Source organism: Callospermophilus lateralis, chromosome 10 (assembly GCF_048772815.1).
Source record: "Callospermophilus lateralis isolate mCalLat2 chromosome 10, mCalLat2.hap1, whole genome shotgun sequence".
Classification (NCBI taxonomy): Eukaryota; Metazoa; Chordata; class Mammalia; order Rodentia; family Sciuridae; genus Callospermophilus; species Callospermophilus lateralis.
The window spans coordinates 216,510-242,721 of NC_135314.1; the positions used below are offsets into that span (position 1 = coordinate 216,510).

Below are 26,212 nucleotides of genomic sequence, written 5' to 3' on the forward strand. Positions count from 1 at the left end.
TGAGTACTTGCCGTAGGTGAGGGTGTGGATGGCCTTCCCTGCTGTGTCCAGGGCAGTCAGGCAGGGGGCCTTGGGCTGCACTGTGCCCCATCGCTGAAGGGCAGCTAGCAGAGACGGTGGCCACGGCACCCCTGTGGCCAGGGGCTCCCCTCTCAGCACCTCCACCTCCTCTCCCTCAGGCTTCGGCTGATTGGGATCTGGCTGCTGAACTGTAAGCAGAGCCGGAGTTCAGACGTCAGCACTGTGGAGGCCCTGCACTCACCATCCAGTGCCTGCACCCCGTGACTGAGTCACCACTGTAAAAAGCCTGACATAAGTGGTTTAGATCTTCGTCATTACCATAGTCACATAAAGGAGAGTCAGTCGTAGATGGTGTGGCTTTCACCCTCCAGGAAAGTTCAGCCACAGACAGTGAAGGTGGCTCAGGAGGGTACATCTACTTGCACCTTGGGGATAACTGTGGCACCTGACGCCTGCCACCCCAGTGCAGCACTGCAGGCCCCAGAGCCTGGGAGGAGGTCTGAGCACCCGGCCCATCCAGGACCAAAGTGAACAGGACTTGAGGCCAGGAGCTGCCGGGACGGTCACCTCACTGATTTCCACCACCAATTCTCACTACTGATTTTCCTGTGGCCCCAAAGACCCCACCGTTAACAAGGACTGCTCTCCAAGGTGCTGAGAAGTTCAGCGCTGTAAGCACATGGTGGAGCTCTGGACCTGTCTAAGCATGAAGGACAAGCCAGGCCCCAAACTGGCCTGCCACTGAGGGCAGGCAGGCCCAGGGGTCACAACACACTCAACACCAACACTGGGCTTCATCTCTGTGCCCTTCTAAGGGCGTGGGCCTCTTTCTTCCTCTTCTTAGTTCTTCTTTTTTAAAATAAATCTATATTCTTCTTTTGCAGTACTGGGGATTAAACTCAGAGGCACTCTACCACTGAGCTACATCCCCAACCCTCTTTATTTTTTATTTTGAGACAGGGTATTGCCAAGTTACTGAGGCTGGCCTCAAACTTGCAATCCTCCTGCCATAGCCTCCAGAGTCACTGGGATTATGGGCATGTGCCACCATGCTCAGTATGTTCTTTGCTTTTAAATATATATTCCATTCATAAATGAGAGGTTAAAATTCTGAAAAGGAATTGAACATGTGCTAAAAACTCAGTACTTTAGAACCATAAGAAGACAAGTATTTCACATTTAGAGTTTAACCAAAAGTGTAAACAAGAAACCTTAGCAGTGCTGTCCTACCCCTGGACTGGGCGTGGGGACTGCAAAGTCTCTCTGACCCTGACATGTGCAGGCAGGTGTGGTTCTAAGCTCACGGCTGCACATGCTCACCAGAGTCTGGGCACAAAGAGAAAGGGTCTGACATGGCGTGGCACAGGAACTCACGTCTGTGCACCACCACCTGTGCCTCCAGATGGCACACACACACACAGGGCTCAGATCAGAGGACTCTACCTTCCAAAAGCTCCTCAAAATCGTCCACAAAGAACTCCTTCAGGGGAGGGCGCTTGGGCCTCTTCAGGGTGTTCAGAAGCTGCTGGATCTTGGAGGACACTCTGCTGTGCACAGGGACACCTGTCACAGGAAAAGCAGAGAGGGCCTGAGGCAAGACCTGTCACACACACACGCCTAGCCGCAGGCCCCAGAACAAGCCTCTTGGAGGCACCAGAACTCACACAGCCAACAGATGATCTCCAGTCTGCAGGCCCAGCAGACAACGTTCTGGAATTGGCCAATTCACTCCATAAGCACTGACTGAATCATATGTACTGAACAGTATTCCTTGTAATAGTTTTCAGCCGGTCCAGGGACCCTGGGGTGCTTGAGGGCCTTTCAGGGCACTAAGGCTAAGAACACACCATGGTGATGTAAAAGTGCCATCTGCTTTTCTTTCTCTCCTGTCACATGCACCTGAAGTCACTGTGAATGCAGGTGACCCAGACGCTTTCATCAGTCAGCCATGAAAGAGACCGTCAAAGCACGGAATGAGCCCCTTCTTCTCCCTCAGGTGGCTGTTTTGGAAATTACTTTTGCAGAAGTATGGTGATTCATCTCAACATGTAACAAGTTTATTGCTTTTTTAAGTGAAATAATAATTCTAATTTTAATTTTAATTTCTAATAAGATGAATATCAAGACATATAACCCATGCAGGCTAAAAAGCTCCGTGGTGTTCTCAATCCTTCTTAAGAAACACTGTTCTGGTTTTCAAGATGGCAGGATAGAGGTCACTTTCCTGGCTGCTATGTGGAGTGAAACCGAGAAAGCAGACAGGTGCACAACAGGGGGGCTGGGGCTATAGCTCAATGGTAGAGCACTTGCCTCACACATGACACATGCAAGGCACTGGGTTCAATCCTGAGCACCAAATAAAAATAAAGATATCGTGTCCATCTACAACTAAAAAATAAATTAAAAAGAAAAACTCTACTCCTCACGTCTATACTGCTAGATGGGTAGACACACAAACAACATGAAAAGGCAAGGGGTTAATCATCACAAACAGACCAAGGTACTCCGTACAACACCAGAGTGGAAGAAATATCCAAGAAAGAGTTTATAATGTACATAGTTAAAACGATGTGCGAAGTAAAAGCCAGTATAAGGAGTGAAATCAGAAAGAAAATACAGGAAGTGAAATATCACTTCAATAAAGAGAGATTCTGAAAAAAGAAAAGCATACAAATCTTTGAAATGAAGGAAATCAATAAATCAAATTAAAATTTCAATTGAAAGCATCACCAACAGACTTTCAGGCAATGAAGGCAAAATAAATAATCTTGAAAACAAAGTTAAACATGAAGAAAAGATGTTAAGAGACCACAAACAGAACTTGCAAGAAATGTGGGATAACCTGAAAAGACTATATTTAAGATTTATTAGGAGAGATGAAGATTCAGAGATACAAACAAAAGGAATGCACAATCTTTTCAATGAAATAATATCAGAAATTTTCCCAAACCTAAAGAATAAAATGGAAAATCAAATGCAGGAAGCATACAGGACCTCAAATATACAAAACTGCAACAGACCCACACCAAGCACATTATCATGAAAATACTCAACCCAGAGTATAAGGATAGAATTTTAAAGAACGCCAGAGAAAAATGACAGGTAAGATCTGGCAGGATGACGACATGCATTTTTTTTCTCAGCAGCTACGGATCCTTCTCTAAAATAGACCACATCTCAGGCCACAAAGCAACTCTTAGCAAATATAAAAAAAATAGATATACTTTGATTCCTATCAGATCATAACAGAATGAATTTAGAAATCAAGAATGAAATTAAAAATAGAGGGGCCGGGGTTGTGGCTCAGTGATGGAGAGTTTGCCTAGCATGCATGAAGCACTGGGTTCGATCCCTGGCACCACATAATAAAAACAAATAAAATAAAGGTATTGTGTCTATCTATAATAAAAAAAAGTTCAAAAAAATAGAAGCTACTTTAATACCCGGAGACTAAATAATATGCTATTGAATGAACAATGGATAGCAGAAGAAATCTGGGATGGAAAAAAAATACTGAGGTAAATGAGAATACTGAAACAACATATCAAGAACTCTGGGACACTATGAAGGCAGTGCAAAGAGGAAAATGCACTGCATTGAGCTCACTTATTATTAAAAGTATAGAAAGTCAACAAATAAACAACCTATCATTACAGCTCAAAGTCCTAGAACAAGAAGAATGAATCAACACCAAAAGCAGAAGACAGGAAATAAAATCAGAGCTGAAATCAATAAAATTGAAACAAAAAAAATAATCCCCAAAATCGACAAAACAAAATGTAGGTTCTTTGAAAAACAAATCAATAAAATAAAATTAATAAACCCTTAGCCGAGCTAACAAAGAAAACTCAAATTACTAAAATTCACAATGAAAAAGGAAATATCACAACACACCACTAAAATACCGATGATAACCAAACCTACTTTGAAAATTCTTACTCTGATATAATAGATAACCTTGAAAACATCCACAAATTTCTAGAGACATATGACCTAACCAAATTGAATCAGAAGGACATAGAAAGTTTAAACAGATCAATTTCAAGCAATGAAATTAAAGATGCTATCAAAAGCCAAGGAAGAGAAGTCCAGGACCAGACAGAGATTCTCAGCTGAGCTCTACCAGATCTTCAAAGAAAACTAACACCAATCCTCCTCAAATGATTCCATGAAATACAAAAGGAAGGAACCCTTCCAATTCATTCTTAATTCCTTTTAAGGTTCCAATGATATTCTTCATGGAAACAGAAAAAGCAGTTACGAAATTCATTTGGAAAAATAAGGAGAAATCCTCAGTGAGAAAAGCAAAGCAGGAGGCATCCCAATAGCACACCCTTAAACTACACCACAGAGCCACAGAAACAGCATGGGGCTGCACCAAGACAGAACGGAGACCAGTGGAATGCAAGACACTGGACAAAGGGGCCATAAGTAGTCACTGGAGAGAAGAGAGCCTCTTCAACAAGTGGTGCTGGGAAAACTGGAAACCCACATATAATAAAGTGAAATTAAGCCCCTCGCTATCACCACGCGTGACACTCAACTCAAAGTGGATGGAGGGCTCAGGCATTAGACTGGAGACCCTGTGCCTACTAGAAGAAAATATAAGCCCAACTTCCCAAAATGTCGGCTTAGGAACCAAATCTGTCAACAAGACTCCTAAAGCTCAAAGAAGTAAAACCAAGAATCAATAAATGGGATAGTATCAAACTAAAAAGCTCCTTCACAGCAAAGGAGACAATCAAGAGAGTGAAGAAAGAGCCCGCGGAATGGGAGAAAATCTTTGCCACCTGCACCTCAGGTAGAGCATTAGTCTTCAGGATATACTAAAAAAAAAAAAAAAAAAAACTCAAAAAACTCAACTTCAGACAAACCAAATAACCCAATCGATAAAGGGGCAAAGGCACTGAACAGACACTTCACAGAAGAAATACGAATGGTCAACAAACATGAAAAAATGTTCAACATCTCTAACAACCGGAGAAATGCAAATTAAAACCACACTGAGATTCCATCTCACCCCAGTCAGAATGGCAACAATCAAGAATACAAGTAACAATAAATGCGGTGAGGATGTGGGGAAAACGGTTCACTCATACATTGCTGTTGGCACTGCAAATTGGTGCAACCACTCTGGAAAGCAGTATGGAGAGTCCTCAGAAAACCTGGAATGGAACCACCATTTGACCCAGCTATCCCACTCCTCGGTACATACCCAAAGGACTTAAAATCAGCACACTGCAGTGACACAACCACATCAATGTTCACAGCAGCTCAATTCACAATAGCTAAGCTACGGAACCAACCCAGGTGCCCTTCAACAGATGAATGGATAAAGAACATGTGGCACATATACACAATGGAATATTACTCGACCACAAAGAAGAACGAAATCATGGTATTTGCCAGTAAATGATGGAACTGGAGACAATCATGCTAAGTGAAATAAGCCAGTCCTCAAAAACCAAAGGCTGACTGCTCTCTCTGACGCGCAGCTGCCAACACGTAATAAGGGGTGGGGCAGGGAAGAATAGAAGTTCATTGGATTAGACAAAGGGGAATGAAGGGAAGGAAGGAGGGATGGGAATAGGAAAGACAGAGGAATGGACTGGACGTAACTTTCCTATGTCACATATGGATAAATGACCAGTATGACTCCACATCATGTTCAATCGCAAGAATGGAAGGGATTACAGGTGTGTGCCACCAACTTGGCTTTTCCTGTTCATTTTTAAAAATGATTTTTATATTAGAAATATTAGACCTTCATCTATCACCTATGTAACAAATATTTTGGACAAAGTTATCAAAAATTTTTGAGCTTTCTTTATAGTATTATTTTACTATAAAAAAAAAAGAAGGTCTAGGGTCATAGCTCAGCAGCAGAATGCTTGCCTAGCATGCATGAGGCACTGGGTTTGAAAAAATTAACAAATAAAATAAAGGCATCCTGTCCATCTACAACTATTAAAAAAAACTTAAAAAACAAAAGAAAAAATGCAACAGAATAAGTATTATTTTCGAGTGGAATATTCAACTAACAGACTGTGTGCTGGGTAGTTCACAAGTTTAATAAACTTAAAAGGGGTTAAATATGTAGGAGAAACACATCTGAACAATGCACCTGGAAATACACTGAGATCAACAAACATCTAAAACACAGTGGGGCAGGAGAGAGGCAGAGGAGAAAGGTCCAGGAAAGATCCAGAGCAGAGCAGGCAGGAGTACTGGACGAGCAAGGCCGGCCCCAGGGCAGCAGTCGCAGGGCAACCCTAGGCAGCCTGGAAAAAGGGACCACGACACCGAAGGCAAACCCATGCCGAGCAGACCACGGTGGACACAGCCAGGTGGAAGAACCCAGCACCCAGCTGGGTGAACCCCACAGGGAGAAAGGGGCATTCATGGGTGGAGGCACCCTATTGCACAGCCCTGGGCCTGCCAGGCAAGAAAGAATAAAAGACCCCAGAGAATCCTGGAGCCCACATGCGAACACACACACACTTAGAACAATCTGAATTCAACAAAATGGCAAGACACAGCCATTACACACACACACACACACACACACACACACTCAAAAAAAAAAAATCAGTCGCTTACCTGTGTACTAACAATGAATAATCTGAAAAGAAATTACAAAAACAATTTACAACAGAATCGAAAAGAATTCACCATGGAGGCAAAAGACTTCTACAATGAAAAACACTGCTGAAGAAAAATCAAAGGCAACAAAAATAAATGCTCATGGGTAGTATGTTAACATTTTTAAATTAGAAATCCAATGTGATCCCTATAAAATCCCAAAGACCTATTCTGCATAAACAGAAACACATGTCCTAAGATTCACAGGAATCCTAAATAGTCAAAAACAGCTGGAAGACTCGGCCATGTCTGATCCTAAGAGGAGCTGAGACTGTGCGTGGTACTAACATGCGGACAGACCAGTGGGACAGAGCCGAGAGCTCAGAGGCAGTGCCCCACAGAGCAGTGACTTCTGCCAAGGGCGCGAGAGCACTCCACGGAGAAAGGACAGTCCTTCCCACAAACACCACCAGATCTCCACGAGCAGACAACGAAGGTCCCGTCACAGCCTGAACAGAAGCCATGGCTCCTTACAGGACCTCCTGAGAGGAGCGCGTGCCACAGCCAGGCACAGGGTCCTGCAGTCCTCGCCAGCTCAACTCCAAAGACATCAGCAGCACAAGAAAAAAGGGACAAGTGAGACTTCACGAACATGTTCAGATCTTGTATATCAAAAGACACGATCGATCATCCTAGTGACAGGAGGCCAAGCAGCAGGGCAGAGGGATGGCAAGTTCTAGGCCAGCCTGGGTAACTGACCAACGAAGACCGTCGCAAAAAAATAAAAAGGGCTGGGATGTGGCTCAGTAGTAAGTCATCCCTGGGTTAAATGCCCAGTAATGAGAAAAGGGAAAGAAAGTACAAAGATAGGCTAGAGAATGGAAGAAAATACTTGTGTGAATATCATACCTGATATGGAATTAACACCTAGAAAATATGGCAAAAGTAAAAAAAAAAATTAAAAAGCACAAATAATCTCAATGGCGGGGGGACCCTTGGGGCTGGGGGTGATAGAGTCTTGCCTCACATGTGTGAAGCATTGGGTTTGATTCTCAGTACCGCATAAAAATGAATAAATAAAATAATGATATTGTGTCCATCAACAACTAAAAAAAAAAAAAATTTAAAAACACAAAACCAAACCAGACCTTTAAGAGACATTTCTCCAAAAAAAAAGGTCTTCAAATGTCCAAGCAGCACATGAAGGTGCCCAGATAGAGCAAAAGCACCTCGCACCTTCAGGACGGGTACTACCAAAGCACCTGCTGGGGATGCATGAAGACCCAGAGCTCTGCACACCCAGGGTGCAAGTGAAGAGCAGCAGCAGGCAGGTCCCCCAACACTGAAAGCAAGGTTGCCCACCCACCCACCCAGGTCCTGCACCCAGGCCCTGCACCCAGGCTCCCACGTGCAGACAGAGGCCCAGAGAGCCCAACAAGGTCGCCCACCCACCCAGGTCCTGCACCCAGGCTCCCACGTGCAGACAGAGGCCCAGAGAGCCCAACAAGGTCGCCCACCCACCCAGGTCCTGCACCCAGGCTCCCACGTGCAGACAGAGGCCCAGAGAGACCAACAAGGTCGCCCACCCACCCAGGTCCTGCACCCAGGCTCCCACGTGCAGACAGAGGCCCAGAGAGACCAACAAGGTCGCCCACCCACCCAGGTCCTGCACCCAGGCTCCCACGTGCAGACAGAGGCCCAGAGAGCCCAACAAGGTCGCCCACCCACCCAGGTCCTGCACCCAGGCTCCCACCCACAGACAGAGGCCCAGAGAGCCCAACAAGGTCGCCCACCCACCCAGGTCCTGCACCCAGGCTCCCACCCACAGACAGAGGCCCAGAGAGACCAACAAGGTCGCCCACCCACCCAGGTCCTGCACCCAGGCTCCCACGTGCAGACAGAGGCCCAGAGAGCCCAACAAGGTCGCCCACCCACCCAGGTCCTGCACCCAGGCTCCCACCCACAGACAGAGGCCCAGAGAGCCCAACAAGGTCGCCCACCCACCCAGGTCCTGCACCCAGGCTCCCACCCACAGACAGAGGCCCAGAGAGCCCAACAAGGTCGCCCACCCACCCAGGTCCTGCACCCAGGCTCCCACCCACAGACAGAGGCCCAGAGAGCCCAACAAGGTCGCCCACCCACCCAGGTCCTGCACCCAGGCTCCCACCCACAGACAGAGGCCCAGAGAGACCAACAAGGTTGCCCACCCACCCAGGTCCTGCAACCAGGCTCCCACGTGCAGACAGAGGCCCAGAGAGACCAACAAGGTCGCCCACCCACCCAGGTCCTGCACCCAGGCTCCCACGTGCAGACAGAGGCCCAGAGAGCCCAACAAGGTCGCCCACCCACCCAGGTCCTGCACCCAGGCTCCCACCTACAGACAGAGGCCCAGAGAGCCCAACAAGGTCGCCCACCCACCCAGGTCCTGCACCCAGGCTCCCACCCACAGACAGAGGCCCAGAGAGACCAACAAGGTCGCCCACCCACCCAGGTCCTGCACCCAGGCTCCCACGTGCAGACAGAGGCCCAGAGAGACCAACAAGGTCGCCCACCCACCCAGGTCCTGCACCCAGGCTCCCACGTGCAGACAGAGGCCCAGAGAGACCAACAAGGTCGCCCACCCACCCAGGTCCTGCACCCAGGCTCCCACGTGCAGACAGAGGCCCAGAGAGACCAACAAGGTCGCCCACCCACCCAGGTCCTGCACCCAGGCTCCCACCTACAGACAGAGGCCCAGAGAGCCCAACAAGGTCGCCCACCCACCCAGGTCCTGCACCCAGGCTCCCACCCACAGACAGAGGCCCAGAGAGCCCGAAGCAGGGTCTGGGTGAACACTGTCCATGGAGCTCTCCTGGCAGCAGGAACACGCGGCAGGAACAGAGTCACACTGTGGACACCAGCAAAATGGTGCTGAGCTTTGAGGGCAGAGGTCCAGGATGTGCCACAACACAGATGGGCCTCAGGACACCAGTCTATGAAGTAAGCCCCCTGCAAAAAAGACCTGCGTGGTGCAAGTCCACCTAACGAGCAGAGAGAAAGGAGAACGCTGGCTGCCAGGGCTGGGGAGGGGAGTCAGTGCTCAACAGACAGACCTTCCGTCTTTCTAGACCAAGAGCTGTGGAGACAGTGGTGCTGCTCAACACCACTGTGTGGACTCCACAGCTGGTTCTCAGAGTGGTTCGGACAGACACAGGGGTGGCTCCGTGCAGATCGCCTGCCCCCATGTGTGAGGCCCTGGTCTCCTCGCCCAGCACCACAGAAAACACAAGTTAAGGCGGCCAGATACAGAGGCCCACAATGGCTGTCCCATGACTCAGAAGGAAGAGATGGGAGGATGCAAGTTTGAGGCCAGCCTGGGCAATGTGGAGACTCTTTTTCAAAACAAAATGTTTTTAAAAATTAAAAAAAAGGGCTGGGGATGCAGCTCAGAGGCAGAGCATCTCTGGGTTCAATTACCAGGAGTGAAAAAATTAAAAAGTGGTTAAGATACAAAATTTCATGTTCTACGCATTTCACTGCATGAAAAAAACTTTTTAAAAGTAGATCCATGCAATTGTCTATATTCAAAAACCATAAAAGAAAAACCATATGAGCATTTCATTAAATCAAAAAAATGATAAAAACTTTCAGAAAATTAAAAAGGAACCTTGATCAACCTGTTGAAGGAATCTATAAAAAATCTATAATTAATATCAAAACTGAAAAATATAAAACCAAATGCTTTTCCACAACTGGCATTTCGATTAACATAGACTAGATGCCTACACACCAAAATATAGCAAGAAAAACAAATAAAAGGCATGCAGTTTAGAAAGAAAATACAATAATGTCTTTATTCATAAATAATAAGATCATGCATATAGAAAATCTTAAGGATTCTACCAAAAACTGCTATTAGAACTAATCTGAGACTAATATAAGGTCAACATGAAACATCAACGGTATTTCTAGAGTCTAACAAAAAATAATCGGGAAAAATGTTAAATTTTTTACAACCGCATTAAAACGTGTTTTGAAATAACAAAATATATGCAATATTGGGCTGGGGTTGTGGCTCAGTGATAGAGTGCCTGCCTGGCATTTGTGAGGCACTGGGTTTGATCCTCAGCACCACATAAAAATAAATAAATAAAAATAAAGGTTTTATGTCCATCTACATCTAAGAAAAAAAATTTAAATATAGGCAATATCTATACATTGGAAGCTACCACACAACTGAAATACTCACTGACTAGAACACATGACACTGTGAAGATGCTGATTCCCAGAGCTAGGGACATAGCTCAGTTGGTAGAGGGCTTGCCTCATATGCACAAGGCCCTGGGTTCAATGCCCAGCACCACAGGGAAAAAAAAAAAAAAAAAAAGATGTCAATTCCCCTTAAACTGGTGTAAGGATTTAAAGAAATATCAGCAAATAGCTCCACAGAAATTTTTGTGGAAACGATAAACTGATTTTTTTATATTTTAAAACACAAAAAAGCTGGAACAACTAAAACACTTCATAAATGAAAAGCACAGTTGGAGGACACAAGCTACACAGCATCTTGAATTTTCACAGCACCACGATAGTAGCTTTCATAAATCTACAGGAATCACTTGGTGTCACAGGAATTGGTATGAGTTGGTGATCTTTATGATAAATGCATCAGGACAGCCAGACATCCAAAAACAAGAATGTGAACATTTTGATTCATACCTCTTACTTATGCTAAAATTACCTCAAAATGAATGCAAAATTGAAAACTATAAAATTCTAAAAGTAAATAGAGGGGGAAAGCTTTATGACCTTGCGTTAGGCAAAGACGCCTTAGATAAGGCACAAGAACACAATCTATAAAAGCAAAAATAAGTAAAAAAACAAAACAAAACAAAAAACAAGCCACAGACTGGGAAAAAATATAAATGATAAACCTGAATTTTGTAGACAGAATATATAAAGAACTCCCAAAATTCAATAAAAAAACAAAAAACAAACTTTTTTAAGGCAAAAGTTTTAACACTTTTCCTAAAAAAATACACAGATAGAAAATAAGCATATGAAAACATTTTTAACACACTATCATCAGTGGTTACGGAAATGAAAATTAGAGCTGTGGTGAAATTCCCCACATGCCCGCTGCTAGAGATGCAGAGGAAGGAGAATGGGACAAGCACTTTGGAAAACAGCTTGGCAATTTCTTAAAACGTCACACATACCCCTGGAGGTCACTCAGCCTTCCACTCTCTAAGAGCCTGCACTCAAGAAGTGAGAGCACACGTGCACACACACTCAGGCAGCAAGCACCACGCACCTCCACTGGAGGCAGAGACAGCTGTGGAGCATTGCGGTGACACTGCTCCAGGACTGCCGGGTCAGCTGCACCACCACTGACAAGCAAGAGCCAGACGGTAGAGTAGATATCATCATTCAACTTACAGAAAACTCCAGAAGACAAGACCAGTCTATGGTATCAGGAAGTGAACCAGAGGTTCTTGGGTGGCGGGGACACAAAGGGCAACAGCTGGACATGAGAGTGCTGGACACACCCATAGCTTTGGACATCTTGAACTTCTAAAACTTCACACGCTGAAAGAGGGCAGTTCATTCTATGCTGATTTTTATCTCAATTGAGGTCTTAAAGGTTTTAAATGTAAAGAGTGATAAATCACATTAAAACGTGTTCAATCAAGTACCCCTCTCTGCGTGGACTCAGCATTTTTCTTTTGCACTATTAAGAAAATGAAAACCTCAACGTAAAGTGACCTTCTGTTAGGAGCACCGAAATAGCCAGGAGAGTCTGCGATCTGAGATCCTCTGTTTTCTCTGTGATTTAAGCTGGCACTTTGGGGAAAAAACTTGACATGACTTTTTTAAAAAAAATACTAGAAATAGTTTCAAAAAGAGAAGGTCTGTGCAAGGGCCTTCTGAGAGCCGCTGGGAAACAGCACCAGGCACTGGCCTTGGGTGCTGTGGAGGGAAGCGGCACTCACAGAGGCTGCCGAGACCTGCCCAGTCAATTCACACATGCGTGCCAACAGCTGCACACTACCCACTGCAGGTCTCACTCCTCAACATCCAGCCCAAGTTGTGAGGTTTCCCCTCCTACTCTCCTTCTTTCCCATCTTACCAACTTCACACCAAGTGATTTTCTGTGGGAACAGTCACACCCACACTCTTTTACCTTTACTCCTGAGTGAGAGCTGACGGCTGGCTGGGCTTGCTGGGGGAGCACAGTGAAGCTGGGCTCCACACCAGAGTGATATCCTGTGCTTGTTCTTTCAGAAGGAGAAGATGAAAGTGCTCACCATCTGCTGTTTCCAGGATGCTCCCGCCGTACCCCCGAGGAGCAGCTCTCACAGAAGCCACCTGGGGACGTTCATAGTGCGGACGGTCCACGAGGCCTGTGGTGACGTCAGGAGGGGCAGAGTGCAGATCTGCTTTTGAAATGAAGAGGAGGTGCTGTTAGTTCTGAGGAGCACATACTGCTGATCAACCCACCATCGGATGCTGCCCCCAGCCAAGCCCACATGGAGCCTGACTGATTCTGCTCCCAGCTGCCCACAGCACAAGACTCTGTGAGTGCCCAGATATCACGAGCAACAGTGGTGGAGGCTCAATTCTCAGAGGGATCCGGACCTCAAACCAAGACTACAGCACAGAGATAGGCACGCGGCAACTGGCTAGTGACCACTGCAACCTAATAGGAGTCAGAATTCTCCCTCGAGGGAGCCAGACAAACCTGAGTTCACGTGTCAAGAGAACATTTCACAATGTCAGCCACACATCTGTAACCTATTAACCACCAAAGTATGCCAGAGATACAAAGACCCCACCATCACAGGCCTCAAAAGATAAAACTAAAAAATGTCTGCGATGAGCTGGGCATGGTGGCACATGCCCGGGACCCCAACAACCTGAGAAGCCAAGGCAAGAGGACACAAAGCTCCAGCCCAGGAGGCGGGGCGAAATCCCATCTCAAAAATAAAATAACAAATGAAAAACAAGGCTGCAATACCATGTGACCCAAACAGCTGCTTAAAGTAAAAAGGGTCACTGTCACATTTAAAGACTAAGATGGGAAATACAAAATGCTTCAAGCACCCCATCCTTGCCTCTCACCCGCTCACGTGTATCCCTCACGGTGCACATGCCACCTCTGTGGAAGGAAAGGCACTGCACCAGAAGGACAACAAACACTGGCCTCCTGCAGCACCGAGCAGCAGACACTATTCCAGAGTCCAGGTCCGCTAACCAGGGCAGCAATGGCCTTGGGCTGGTCTCTGTTCAGTGGCTGTGCTAAGGGTGCTCTCCAGCATTCCAGCTCACTAGCGCTAACCTTCTGCCAGCTACCACTTCCTTATGAGGAAAGACCAGATGGGAGCTGTTTACATGACAGAAATTAGACAGCCAGACACAAACCCACTCTTCATGCCACAGAACGTGCCATGTGGGAAGACCTACAGCTCTCATGACATCGTCTTACAGCCCTTCAAAGAGTGTGACACTGAGCAGACAAACATTTTAGAGCATGCCAGTCAGTAGGTTCTCTGAGATCAAAAAGAAATTTCCTTGCTGTAAAATCTAGCAAAAATAAGTGATTTAAAAATACACATGAAAAGCAAGGCATATGTGGTAACTTATCCATTATAGGTAGTTTTTTAAATAGCCACATAAACTACTCAAAAATGAACTACTATAACGAAAAGTACTGCTTTTAAATATGTGTTTACATTTGTGTCAAAATATCTAACATGGGGCTGGGGTTGTGGCCCAGCGGTAGAGCACTCGCCTAGCACGAGCGAGGCCCTGGGTTCGACCCTCAGCACCATGTAAAAATAGATAAATAAAACAAAGGCTTAAAAATATATTTAATGTATTTGATTTCCTTAATCTGAAACTAGTGAGGTGCAGTGGCACATGCCTATGATCCCAGGGATTTGGGAGGCTAAGGCAGCAAGATCACAATTTCAAGGCCGGCCTCCGCAATTTAGCAAGGCCTGAAGCAACTTAGTAAAAACCTGTCTCAAAAAAAAAAAAAAAAAGAAATTAAATTAAATTAATAAATAAAAAGGGGCTGGGGATGTAGCTCAGTGTATGCACCCCTGGGATCAATCCCTGATACCAAGAGGAAAACAACAAACATTTTTTTAAATTACCTTTATCTAAGATGTTCTCATCAAATTTTCTTACTTAATATATTCTTCCTCTTTCCATATTTCTCTCCTTAGTTCAAACTAAAGAATATCTAGTGTTAAAAATAGACAAAGGATGCTTCTGCAACAAGAGGAGGGAAGGCCAGGTGCAGACTGAACATCAGTAGCTGAAGGTGGGGACCAGTGCCTCCTGGGAGCAGAGCTTTCCTGGATCTTGGAACATTTGCCTACAGGACTGGTTGGACCTTCCCAACCCTGAAGTCAAAACCCAAAATGTTCCCGCGTGGCACGCAAAGTCTCAGATTTCAGAGCATTTAAGATTTCTATTTTCAGATTACAGAAACTTAACTTGTACTTTGAGATTTAGAATAAAAGTAAAAATGTTTCCAGAAAGCCACAGAAACAACGAAGGCAGGCTGCCCTTCACAGGAGCACCCGCAGCCCCTCTGTGTGTGGAAAGCATGATGTGGGGGCCAGCTTCTCTCTGACTCACATCACAGCGGCATGACCCTCCTCAGCAGGAATACACAGACCAAGAAGAAATGCAGAGCAACTCTGACCAGCCCCACAGAGGGAAACTAAGAACCCCGCCCACCTCCAGTGCAGCCAACTGACCACGCTTACAGGTAAGAGCATCTCAGCACACAGGCCCAGAACTGCCTGGACCAGACCACCTATCACGGGTGTACCACAGGTGCTCCTGTTTCAGTTTCAGCAGAAAAGCAAAGAAAATGAAGATCAAAAAACCTGGGGCCAGAGCTGGGATTGTGGCTCAGCGGTAGAACAGTCGCCTAGTGTGGGCAGGACCCGGGTTCGAATCTCAGCACCACATAAAAATAAAGGCATTGTGTTGTGTCCATCTACACCTAAAAAAAAAAAAACAGGGGCCAGCTCTGGCTCCCCACTGAGCAGCCAAGTATCGTCAGAAAGTTATAAATACCTCACTTTCTGTCTTCCTTCCTCTAGAAAATGAGGTCACCAGGAGTCTCCAGCAATACCGCCTGCCTGTCTAGGCACCAAAGCAAGAGTGTTTGGGGACCACATGCCAGCCGCATGCTGCCAGCCATGCCACTGTCTTTGTTTAAGCAGGATGTCACTGTTTTCCTCCCTGAGTGTGATCTGAAGTACGTGATTTGGAAGAGATCCAGGCATTTTCATGATCAGCTTTGACCGGTACCTTGATTTCAGCTGAGGGGCGCCCGGAGGAAGAAAGGCCATCATAGCCACAGCCCTGGCCCCTGCCTCAGGACTTCACCTGCTCATACAGGCCATGAGGAAAGGCAGCCAGCCCAACGGGGCTGTGACAACCACAGCAGGCAGGTGACACCGAGCAGGGGTGGGGGTGGAGGATGCCCACATGCCACAAGAATCGGGCTGCCAGCTCCCAGAGCACAGAACTACTTCAGCGACCGAGGACACCTCTCGGGTGAAAGAGGTGGGTTTCGATGGGGAAACACTGAACAACCAGGCCTACTGTTCAACAAGTACAGGGTTTGATCTGGAAGCCAAACTGGCCAGGAATCATCCCGCTCCTGTCTGGGTCGTCACTGCAAGCTCAACACCAGCTGGCATTTCAGGCAGACAGGCACCGTGACCTCTGGCTGCAGGAGCCCGGCTGTCTGTGGAAGGTGCCACAGCCCCACTGCCCTCCACTTGCCGGCCAGGGGAGCGCTTCCATCCTGGGCGCGCCTGACCCTGCCCTGCTGCGGCCATGGCCACGGCAGCTGGTTACTGACCTATGTGGGCGTGGGCTGCAAGGTCTGAGAGCGCGGCGGCGGGTCTGCCTCCCGGGTGAGATGAGGTGGAGGATGCGGAAGATGAGGTGGAGGAGCCCTGAATGACCCGGTCGAGCCAGGGCTCTGCACCGGGGTGGCTCTGGAGCACAGTGGAGCTGAGCTGCCCGGGCCGCTGCACAGAGCCCTCGTCTTCTGAAGCGGACGATGTGTCTGCGGTGAAAACAACCACGACAGGCATGATGCAGGGTGGGTGAGAGGGTGGCTTCCCGCGGGCCAGCCCAGAGGGTGCTGGACACCCAGGCCGCTCCTCCTAAGGGCATGTGAGGAGGCTGAGGGGAAGTGCTCTAGGAGTCCCACTCCTAGAGGCCCTGGCCACTGGCGCACACTGGGGTGAAATGGGCCTCTCTGCCTGAGCACGTCACTGCTGCCCGACCACATGGCCACACTCCAGGGCAGGGCAGGCCAGCCTGCAGAGCCACAGCACTGGGGCGGCCTGGGGGCTACACCCTGTCCACATGTGTCCTTGCAGGCAGATCACATGAAGTAGCTCTAGAAAGAGCTCGGTCAGTGAATTAACTGTGGACAGCAGTCTGTCGGGTCAGCACAACCACACTCACGGGTTCACAGTTCTCAAAAGAGTCTTTGGCAACGACACAGTAGAAATAATCTGACAGCAAATCCTAAGATACTTCCCAACAATAAAGGTTAAGCAAAGAACCACCACTGAACCACTGAGTCGTCTCGTGATCTGAGGCGTCTGGTTTTTCCCTATGATTCCAGACTCATCAAAGCAAACATGAGTGTCACGAGGCAGCCACAGAAGCTCGTGAATGGGAAGCCACCAACCAGCCCCTCAAACTTCGGTCAGGGTTAGTGGGAAGTTAGACAAACCCCATCTACAACTTTTAATTTCTCATGGAAACAGCAAGAAAACAACAAAAAAATACTAGAACTGTCCAAATAGTCCTCAACTGTCCCACTGAATTCCTGGTAATAACATACCAAATGATAGTGACAAGATGAGAATAATTGAGCTTTTGTATTTTACTAAGTGCTTATTTAAGGTTCTTCTCTTCACCCCAAATATTAATAGTATCTTGAGTTTTTTAAACAAAAGAAACTAAAATCCACACACAAAGTGCTGCAGAGAAGAAAGACAACTTTAGATTTTCTTTTCAAGATCTATAGCTGAGAAATTTATAAGTATTATGCTTATTTTGAAATTACTTTTAGATCTACTCAGCTCAAAAATAGAAATTGTCAATGTTAAACTGAATTGTATTAAATTAGTAGGTATTATGTACAGAGTCTCTTATTTACCATTTCCATTCTTATGTTGGTCGTATCTGTGGATGTCACTGAGAAAGTTTAAAGATTGCACATTTGAAACAAATGCTCTTTACAAATAGTTAGATTTTTTTTAAGAGAGAGAAAGAGAGAGAGAGAGAGAATATTTCAATATTTATTTTTTAGTTCTCGGCAGACACAACATCTTTATTTTATTTTTATGTGGTGCTGAGGATCGAACCCAGCGCCCCACACATGCCAGGGGAGCGCACTACTGCTTGAGCCACCTCCCCAGCCCCACAGTAGTTAGATTTCAAAGGGAAAATGAGATCGTTGTGCTGTGACTTTATCCAGGATGTGAGAAAAAATATTACCCTTGGGCTGGGGTTGCAGCTCGGTGGTAGAGCACTTGCCTAGAACGTGCAAGGCCCTGGTTTTGATCCTTAGCACCACATAAAAATAAGTAAATAAAATGAAGATACTGCATCCAGCTACAACTAAAAAATAAAATTTTGAAAAAAATATATTATCCTTGGAGCTTTTTTCCCTTGCTGCACAAATAATTGTGAACCATTTTAAGTGACTTAAACTATCAAACAGTACAACCTGCTAAGATGACCCTGCATTGCAAGTTATGTAACTAAGATTGCTGAAGCTTTAGATGAAAGCTAAAGAATTGTTGGATTCTCATTGTATGACTACAATAATTATAACCTTTCAGAAGAGATTCTTCTAACCTGAAAACTTCTATGAACTGAATTTTAGAAAATAAGTCTATTCATTAGTTATTTTGAAAGATACCAAATGCAAAAGTTGCAGATCTATATAAGTTAATAAGTTCATATACTCCACATGAATGTAAGTGTGTTATATGGAGATTTGTCTTGTAAACAGTTGAATGTACCTAAGTTTTCTGTATGTGAAAATGTGGTTAATGTGCTTATTACAAGGATAAGTAAACTTTCAGTTTTTAAATGGGAAAAAAAAAAACAAAGTGCTGCAGAGTACGCGTGTCCCCGTGGGAAGAACAGTGCCGTGCACATCACAGACACATCACAGCATGCTTACTAAGTTCCCCAAATCTGTGCTCCAAACAAAGGGACATTCCAGCTCAGGGGATCAAACACCAGGCCTCAGGCCCACTCCCAAGACCACCCATCAATACCTGGGGGGGTGTAGGCGTCCACGGAGGAGTGCGCCAGGACGGAACGTCTCTTCGAGGGCATCGGCATCCTCCTCTCTTTGTACTTGGCCAGGGCTGCTTGCACGGCCTCCGTGTGGACATCTACAGAGAAAGCAATGGCAGAAAGGCTTTGACAAGACAAGACTCTACTTCTGTCCTCATGGCTCGCGAAGGGGACAAATCTCTGACTGCCTAACCATCCTACACTTTTCTAAACAGGAACCAGAACAATATATTCATAGTTATAAATTAAAACAACAACCAAAGAAAAATCCCCAAATTTGAAAATAAAGTGAAAGAGATAAGCCTGAACAAATCTCTGCCGTGAGAACCAGCAGTGAGACTCGCCAGCCTGCTCCTCCAGAAGACCCACTGCAGACACAGAGAACTGCTTAGAAAACGTCAAGCTCTCGCACGCTGCAGCCAGTGGTAGGTGTCTTCTAGGTTGAGGGGCCTTGCACGTCTGCCCAGCTCCTGAGTGGGAGGCCATACAAGTGCAGACCAGAGCGCAGATCTACCTGGGACTGCTGCTTTGAAAAGCTCCACCCTGCCAGACAGGCACAAGCCATCAGCACAGTGACTCGGGAGCTGGGACAGGAGGGTCACAAGTTCGAGGCCAGCCTGGCAACTTAGCGAAACCCTGTCTCAAAATAAAAATTAAAGGGCTGGGGGTACAGCTCAGAGGTAGAGCATCCTAGGTTCCATCCCCAGCACCATGAAACAAAACAAAAGGAAGAATGTCTCACCTCTGTGCCACCAGCCCGACAGCCTCGGCATCATTTGAAACCTCCCCCTCACCACAGGGTCACCGAGAATCATCAGCTCTGGGGCAGGGGAGGAGCACCTCACCCTAACAGACTTGGGCAAGCCACGAAGACCACACAAGGCCGATTCAAGAGTCCCCAGAGGCCAGGATGGGCAGATAATATCACAGATGTGTACTCAGGAAAGGTGAAGAAAGGAGAGGAAAAGAGGAAACAGAATTCTTAGGCAGCCATGGAGGAGGCCAGTACCCACCCACTGTTTCAAAAACTGGCGATCAATGGAGAGAATCCACATGCACCCTGACTTTCCTGTGCCAGCCACTGACTGAGGGGAAGTTCACCGTCGGAGGCCGTCCAGGCCTCTGAGTAAGGAGCAACGGGATGCCCTTCATCATTCCACAGCCCTGAGGAATCAGAGGCAGGGACCAAGCACAGCTCTGGCTTCTGCTCCACAGTGAAGAACGAGATGGACTCCACAGAGCCCCGGACACACTGCCAGGCTGCATGGGCTGCTGACCAGGGAAGACCAGAAACTTGGTCACATGCACATCTGTGGAAGACCAGAAACTTGCCGCCACATGCACATCTCACCTGGGTCCTGGATCCAAACAGACTTTAAAAAAGGAAATGAATACTGTCTGAATACTTGATATTAAGGAATTACTGCTGAACACTGTTGAATGTTTGACATTAAGGAATAGTGACTATTCATTACTTTGTAATAATGCCATTTCTTTTAGAAATACATATAGCAGTACTCCCTACCTGTGGTTTCACTTTGAATAGTCAACTGTGGTCTAAAAATATTACGTGGAAAATTCCAGAAATAAAAAACTCAATTTTTAAATTGCATGCTCTTCTGCACAGCATGATGAAATCTCACACCACTGTGTTCCAGCTTGCCCAGGTCATGGATTACCCCTCTGTCTAGTGTATCCATGCTGTATATGCTACCCACCATAGGTTACATAGTGGCCACCTCAGTTATCACATGGACTGCTATGGTATCACAGTGCTGGAATACAAGCAACCCTTGTTTTATTTACTAATGGCCCCAGAGTACAAGAGTAGTGATCCTGTAATTCGAATATGCTAAAGAGAAGCTGTAAAGGGTTTCCTATAAGTGAAAAGGTAGAAGTTCTTAACAGGAAAAGAAAAAGAATCAGGAAAGATGGTGGAATGAGATAAACATCATTACCCAAAGTACATGTAGGAAGACATGAATGGTGTGACTCTACTTTGTGTAGAACCAGAGACATGAAAAATTGTGCTCTATATATGTATTATGAATTGAAATGCATTCCACTGCAATGCATAACAAATTAGAATAAATAAATTTAAAAGAAAAAGAATCATCCACTGAGGTTGTAAGATGTATGAGAATCAACCTTCCAGTACCCAACCCACTATTTTGAAAACGGGAAAAAAAATGGAAAGAATCCAGAATGTACTGGAAGGAAAAGAAATTCATGACTATTTTGCCATCATATCTCAAACTTGTTTAAAAGTCATGGCCATGGTATATGGCAATTAGGGATGAAACAGGCAGGTGTCAGCTGGGTGAGGTGGAGCACAGCTATCATCCCAGGCACCAGGAGCCTGAGGCAGGATCACAAGTCCAAGGCCAGCCTCAGCAACACAGAGAGGCCCCTAGCAATTTAATGAGATCCTGTCTCAAATAAAAAGGGCTAAAACATGGCTCACTGATAAAGCACCCTCAGATTCAATCTTCAGTACCAAAAAAGAAGAGAAAAAAGGATAAAACAGATGTTAAATATGTATAGGAAAACATGGCACAGGGCTGAGGTTGTGGCTCAGCGGTGGAGCACTCTCATTTCATGTGCGAAGTACTGGATTCAGTTCTCAGCACCTCATATAAATAAAAAAAGCTTCAGCACACGCCACAGGTTCAGGCATCAACTGGGGGATCCCAATCAGTGCCCTGAGGATCCACAGCTAAGTGGTAAGGAGAAAAAACCTTAAAACTAACACCAATCCTCCTCAAATGATTCCATGAAATACAAAAGGAAGGAACCCTTCCAATTCATTCTTAATTCCTTTTAAGGTTCCAATGATATTCTTCATGGAAACAGAAAAAGCAGTTACGAAATTCATTTGGAAAAATAAGGAGAAATCCTCAGTGAGAAAAGCAAAGCAGGAAGCATCCCAATAGCACACCCTTAAACTACACCACAGAGCCACAGAAACAGCATGGGGCTGCACCAAGACAGAACGGAGACCAGTGGAATGCAAGACACTGGACAAAGGGGCCATAAGTAGTCACTGGAGAGAAGAGAGCCTCTTCAACAAGTGGTGCTGGGAAAACTGGAAACCCACATATAATAAAGTGAAATTAAGCCCCTCGCTATCACCACGCGTGACACTCAACTCAAAGTGGATGGAGGGCTCAGGCATTAGACTGGAGACCCTGTGCCTACTAGAAGAAAATATAAGCCCAACTTCCCAAAATGTCGGCTTAGGAACCAAATCTGTCAACAAGACTCCTAAAGCTCAAAGAAGTAAAACCAAGAATCAATAAATGGGATAGTATCAAACTAAAAAGCTCCTTCACAGCAAAGGAGACAATCAAGAGAGTGAAGAAAGAGCCCGCGGAATGGGAGAAAATCTTTGCCACCTGCACCTCAGGTAGAGCATTAGTCTTCAGGATATACTAAAAAAAAAAAAAAAAAAAAAAAAAAAAACTCAAAAAACTCAACTTCAGACAAACCAAATAACCCAATCGATAAAGGGGCAAAGGCACTGAACAGACACTTCACAGAAGAAATACGAATGGTCAACAAACATGAAAAAATGTTCAACATCTCTAACAACCGGAGAAATGCAAATTAAAACCACACTGAGATTCCATCTCACCCCAGTCAGAATGGCAACAATCAAGAATACAAGTAACAATAAATGCGGTGAGGATGTGGGGAAAACAGTTCACTCATACATTGCTGTTGGCACTGCAAATTGGTGCAACCACTCTGGAAAGCAGTATGGAGAGTCCTCAGAAAACCTGGAATGGAACCACCATTTGACCCAGCTATCCCACTCCTCGGTACATACCCAAAGGACTTAAAATCAGCACACTGCAGTGACACAACCACATCAATGTTCACAGCAGCTCAATTCACAATAGCTAAGCTACGGAACCAACCCAGGTGCCCTTCAACAGATGAATGGATAAAGAACATGTGGCACATATACACAATGGAATATTACTCGACCACAAAGAAGAATGAAATCATGGTATTTGCCAGTAAATGATGGAACTGGAGACAATCATGCTAAGTGAAATAAACCAGTCCTCAAAAACCAAAGGCCGACTGCTCTCTCTGACGCGCAGCTGCCAACACGTAATAAGGGGTGGGGCAGGGAAGAATAGAAGTTCATTGGATTAGACAAAGGGGAATGAAGGGAAGGAAGGAGGGATGGGAATAGGAAAGACAGAGGAATGGACTGGACGTAACTTTCCTATGTCACATATGGATAAATGACCAGTGTGACTCCACATCACGTTCAACCACAAGAATGGGGAGTTATGCTCTATATATGTATGATATGTCAAAATACATTCTATTATCATGTATATCTAAAAAAGAACAAATTTTTTAAAATTAAATAAAAATAAAACTTCTACGAGAAAAAAACAAGAGAAACCTTGAGTCAGGCAAAGATTTCTTAGGAAGAACAAAAGTACTATGCACTGGGAGAAGTGGAACCTTAGGTCTCTTCAAAACCAATAGCACTTTAAGAAAATACAGAGTCAATTAGCCACAGCCTGGGAAAGGCTCGCAAGTCCCACTGATGATAAAGAAGGAGGACAAAGATGAGAACCCAGCACAAAGTTCATGAGGGCAACGCGGAAGGCTGGGGTGAGAAAAGGGGGTGCAGGACCATGGTGCGACTCCCAGCGCAGGAGGCGTGTGGCTATGTGTGGACACCTGCACCCGGCTCGTGAGTTGCAGGGTGCAGCCACCTAAGGACTCACTGCAGGGGTTCACCTTTGTCAAACTGGGAGTGTTAGATATTTTTGACACGACCACTTCTTGCTGGCCATGGTGGCACATGCCTGTTAGTTCCAGCTACTCAGGCAGCTGAGGCAGGAGGAATCAGAAGTTCAAACCAGCCTAGGCAACTTGGCAAGACCCTGTCTCAAAATAAATCTTGAAAAATATGTATGTGTATAAAGGACTGGTATGTAGCTCAGTAGTAGAACATCCTCTGTTATCTTTTTCTTTTTCTTTTTTAACTTCCAGTGCTGATAATTGAACCCAGGGTACTCTACTGAGCTACATCCCAGCCCTTTATATTTTTATTTTATTTTGAGACACGGTCTTCCTGTATTGCCCAAACTGGCCTCAGACTCAATCCAGCCTCAGCTGCCCGAGGAGCTGGAATTAGAGGTTTGCACCACTGAACCTGGCTGGAAAGGACTTACAAAAAGAGCTTAGATACAATGACAATATGAAAACATGGCTGAGCAGGTGGAGTGCTCAAAAGTGATTGACATGTAATGTACAATTAAAAACATGAATGTTTCTCAGTGAATCTTCTGATAATCCAAGTAAAATACTAAAGGCAAATTTATTCATAAAAGCACTGCCAAACAGTGGCAGAAATCTAATTAAAAGAGAATCTCCAAAATTAGCAAAGGAGCGTGAGCATGTCTGCCTCTGGTGGTGCTACTCTGGAAGTGCTGGACTCTGCACGTCCCCGGGAAAGCCAGCACAAGTCAGGAGGCCAGGCTGCTGCTACCCAAAAGCAGGACTTGGTTCCTGAGCAGTATGACGATGTAAATCGTTGCTCCACATTTTTACTGGTGCACTGTAGTGGCACATAATGGTGGGATATGCTGCTACAGATGCTTACATGCCCACAATGTAACAATATAATCTGGCTGATATCCCCCCCAGTATTTCCCCTCCCTCCCTCCCTCCCTCCCCACTTTCCTCTACTGATGTCCCTTCAATTTTCATGAGACCAACCTCACCCCTTTCTTTCCCTTTTTCCTCTCTAGCTTCCACCTGTGGAAGAAAACATAGGACACTTGACCATCTGAGTTTGGCTTATCTCGTTTAACATAATGTTCTCAAATTTCATAAATTTTCCCACAAATGACAACATTTCATTTTTCTCTCCGACTGAATAAAACTCCATTGTGTATAAGCCACATTTTCTTTATCCATTTATCCGTCAATGGACACCAGGCTGATTTCATAATCTGGCTGTTGTGAACTGTGCTGCTAGAAACATGGGTGTGCAGTTGTCAGTGCAGCGAGAGGACTTGAATTCTTCAGGGTCAATGCGAGCAGTGGTACAGCTGGGTCACAGGGTGGTCCTATTCCTGGTCTTTGAGGAGACTTCATACTGCTTTCCATAGTGGTTGGACTAATTAACCATCTCACCAATGGCGTGAAAGTGGAAAACAACTTCTCTTAACAGACATTCTGGCAAAGGAGCGCTAACCAAAAGCCAGGGTGGTCAGAGTGCAGGTCCTGCCTGCTCACCCACTTCCCAGCTGTGACCTACCTGAGCGGAAACGTTCATCCCTGGAGGTGGTGGGCCGAGACTTCTGTAGCTGGAGTGCAGCAGTGGTCAGTGAGGGCCCAGGGACTCTGTTCTCTGATTGCAGACATGGGTCTACCCCTAAAACACAATTTTTGGAAATACCTTGTATAAACAATTTGCTTTTCCAGTTATGAAAAAAATTCCACTTGAAACAGCAAGTATTTGTTACACATGGCCGCCCCCCCGCCACACACACACACACACAAGCGCGCGCGTTGTGCTCAACCTGGTGTGGTATTTGATCAAAAAAGAGCTGCTGACCTGGGATCAGAGTACGATGCAGTGCTCACTAGGACATTCATACTACCTCTCCCCTCCCCACCCGGCCAGGCCCCACCTCCCACTCTCCATCTGCAAGGGTGACAGTGACAACCCTCAGGCACCTGGACAGCACAGCACCAGGAGCTCAGGGAAGATGCATGGGCCATGGGTCTCTTATCTACAGAGTGGCCCTGAAAAGCCCACCCCTGCAAGTGACTCTCCTAAATGTGCAATACTTAAGTCCCTTGTTCTCAGCACTGTCCATGGTATCAGAAAATCCCAGGTGAGAAACAGCCACCCACCACCAGGGGCCCAGCAGCCCTTAGCTACAAACAGAGAAAGTGGAACAGAGGATGAAGAACAGCAGAGCAGCACTGCCAGGCGAGGTACCCAGGGATGCAAGACCAGTGCATGGGCCTAGCCTACCACTTAACAGGGCCTCCGGCCTGCGGCTCCCACAGCCGGGCTCTGCACAACAGCAGGAAACAGGCCACCCTCTCCACATGTCTCACCAGCCCTGACCACAGCCACTGAGGGCAGTGAGCACGGTACAGGTGCACAGGATCACCCTCCGACTCATTGCTGCTTGAGTCCTGATGGTGGGTGTGACACTTGTTAACAGAGCAAAGCAAAACCAATAGTTGGGATTCAACAAAAATAATGTGTTCA

The 26,212-nt window shown here is 46.0% G+C and overlaps 1 protein-coding gene across 7 annotated transcripts in view; it reads right to left on the reverse strand.

Moving 5' to 3' along the window:
• Positions 1 to 26,212, reverse strand: part of Dip2a (disco interacting protein 2 homolog A) — a 91,420-nt gene that overhangs the window by 43,241 nt on the left and 21,967 nt on the right. For 3 of the 7 annotated variants that reach the window (XM_076868402.2, XM_076868408.2, XM_076868406.2), the window contains exons 3-8: positions 25,244 to 25,360; positions 18,927 to 19,046; positions 16,475 to 16,684; positions 12,891 to 13,022; positions 1,465 to 1,584; positions 12 to 209 (exon numbers count right to left, since the gene is read on the reverse strand). In XM_076868402.2, the coding sequence (XP_076724517.2) occupies positions 12 to 209; positions 1,465 to 1,584; positions 12,891 to 13,022; positions 16,475 to 16,684; positions 18,927 to 19,046; positions 25,244 to 25,360 (897 nt within the window). The remainder of the gene's footprint in view (positions 1 to 11; positions 210 to 1,464; positions 1,585 to 12,890; positions 13,023 to 16,474; positions 16,685 to 18,926; positions 19,047 to 25,243; positions 25,361 to 26,212) is intronic. The other 4 variants (XM_076868404.2, XM_076868407.1, XM_076868403.2 and 1 more) reach the window with 3 other exon arrangements.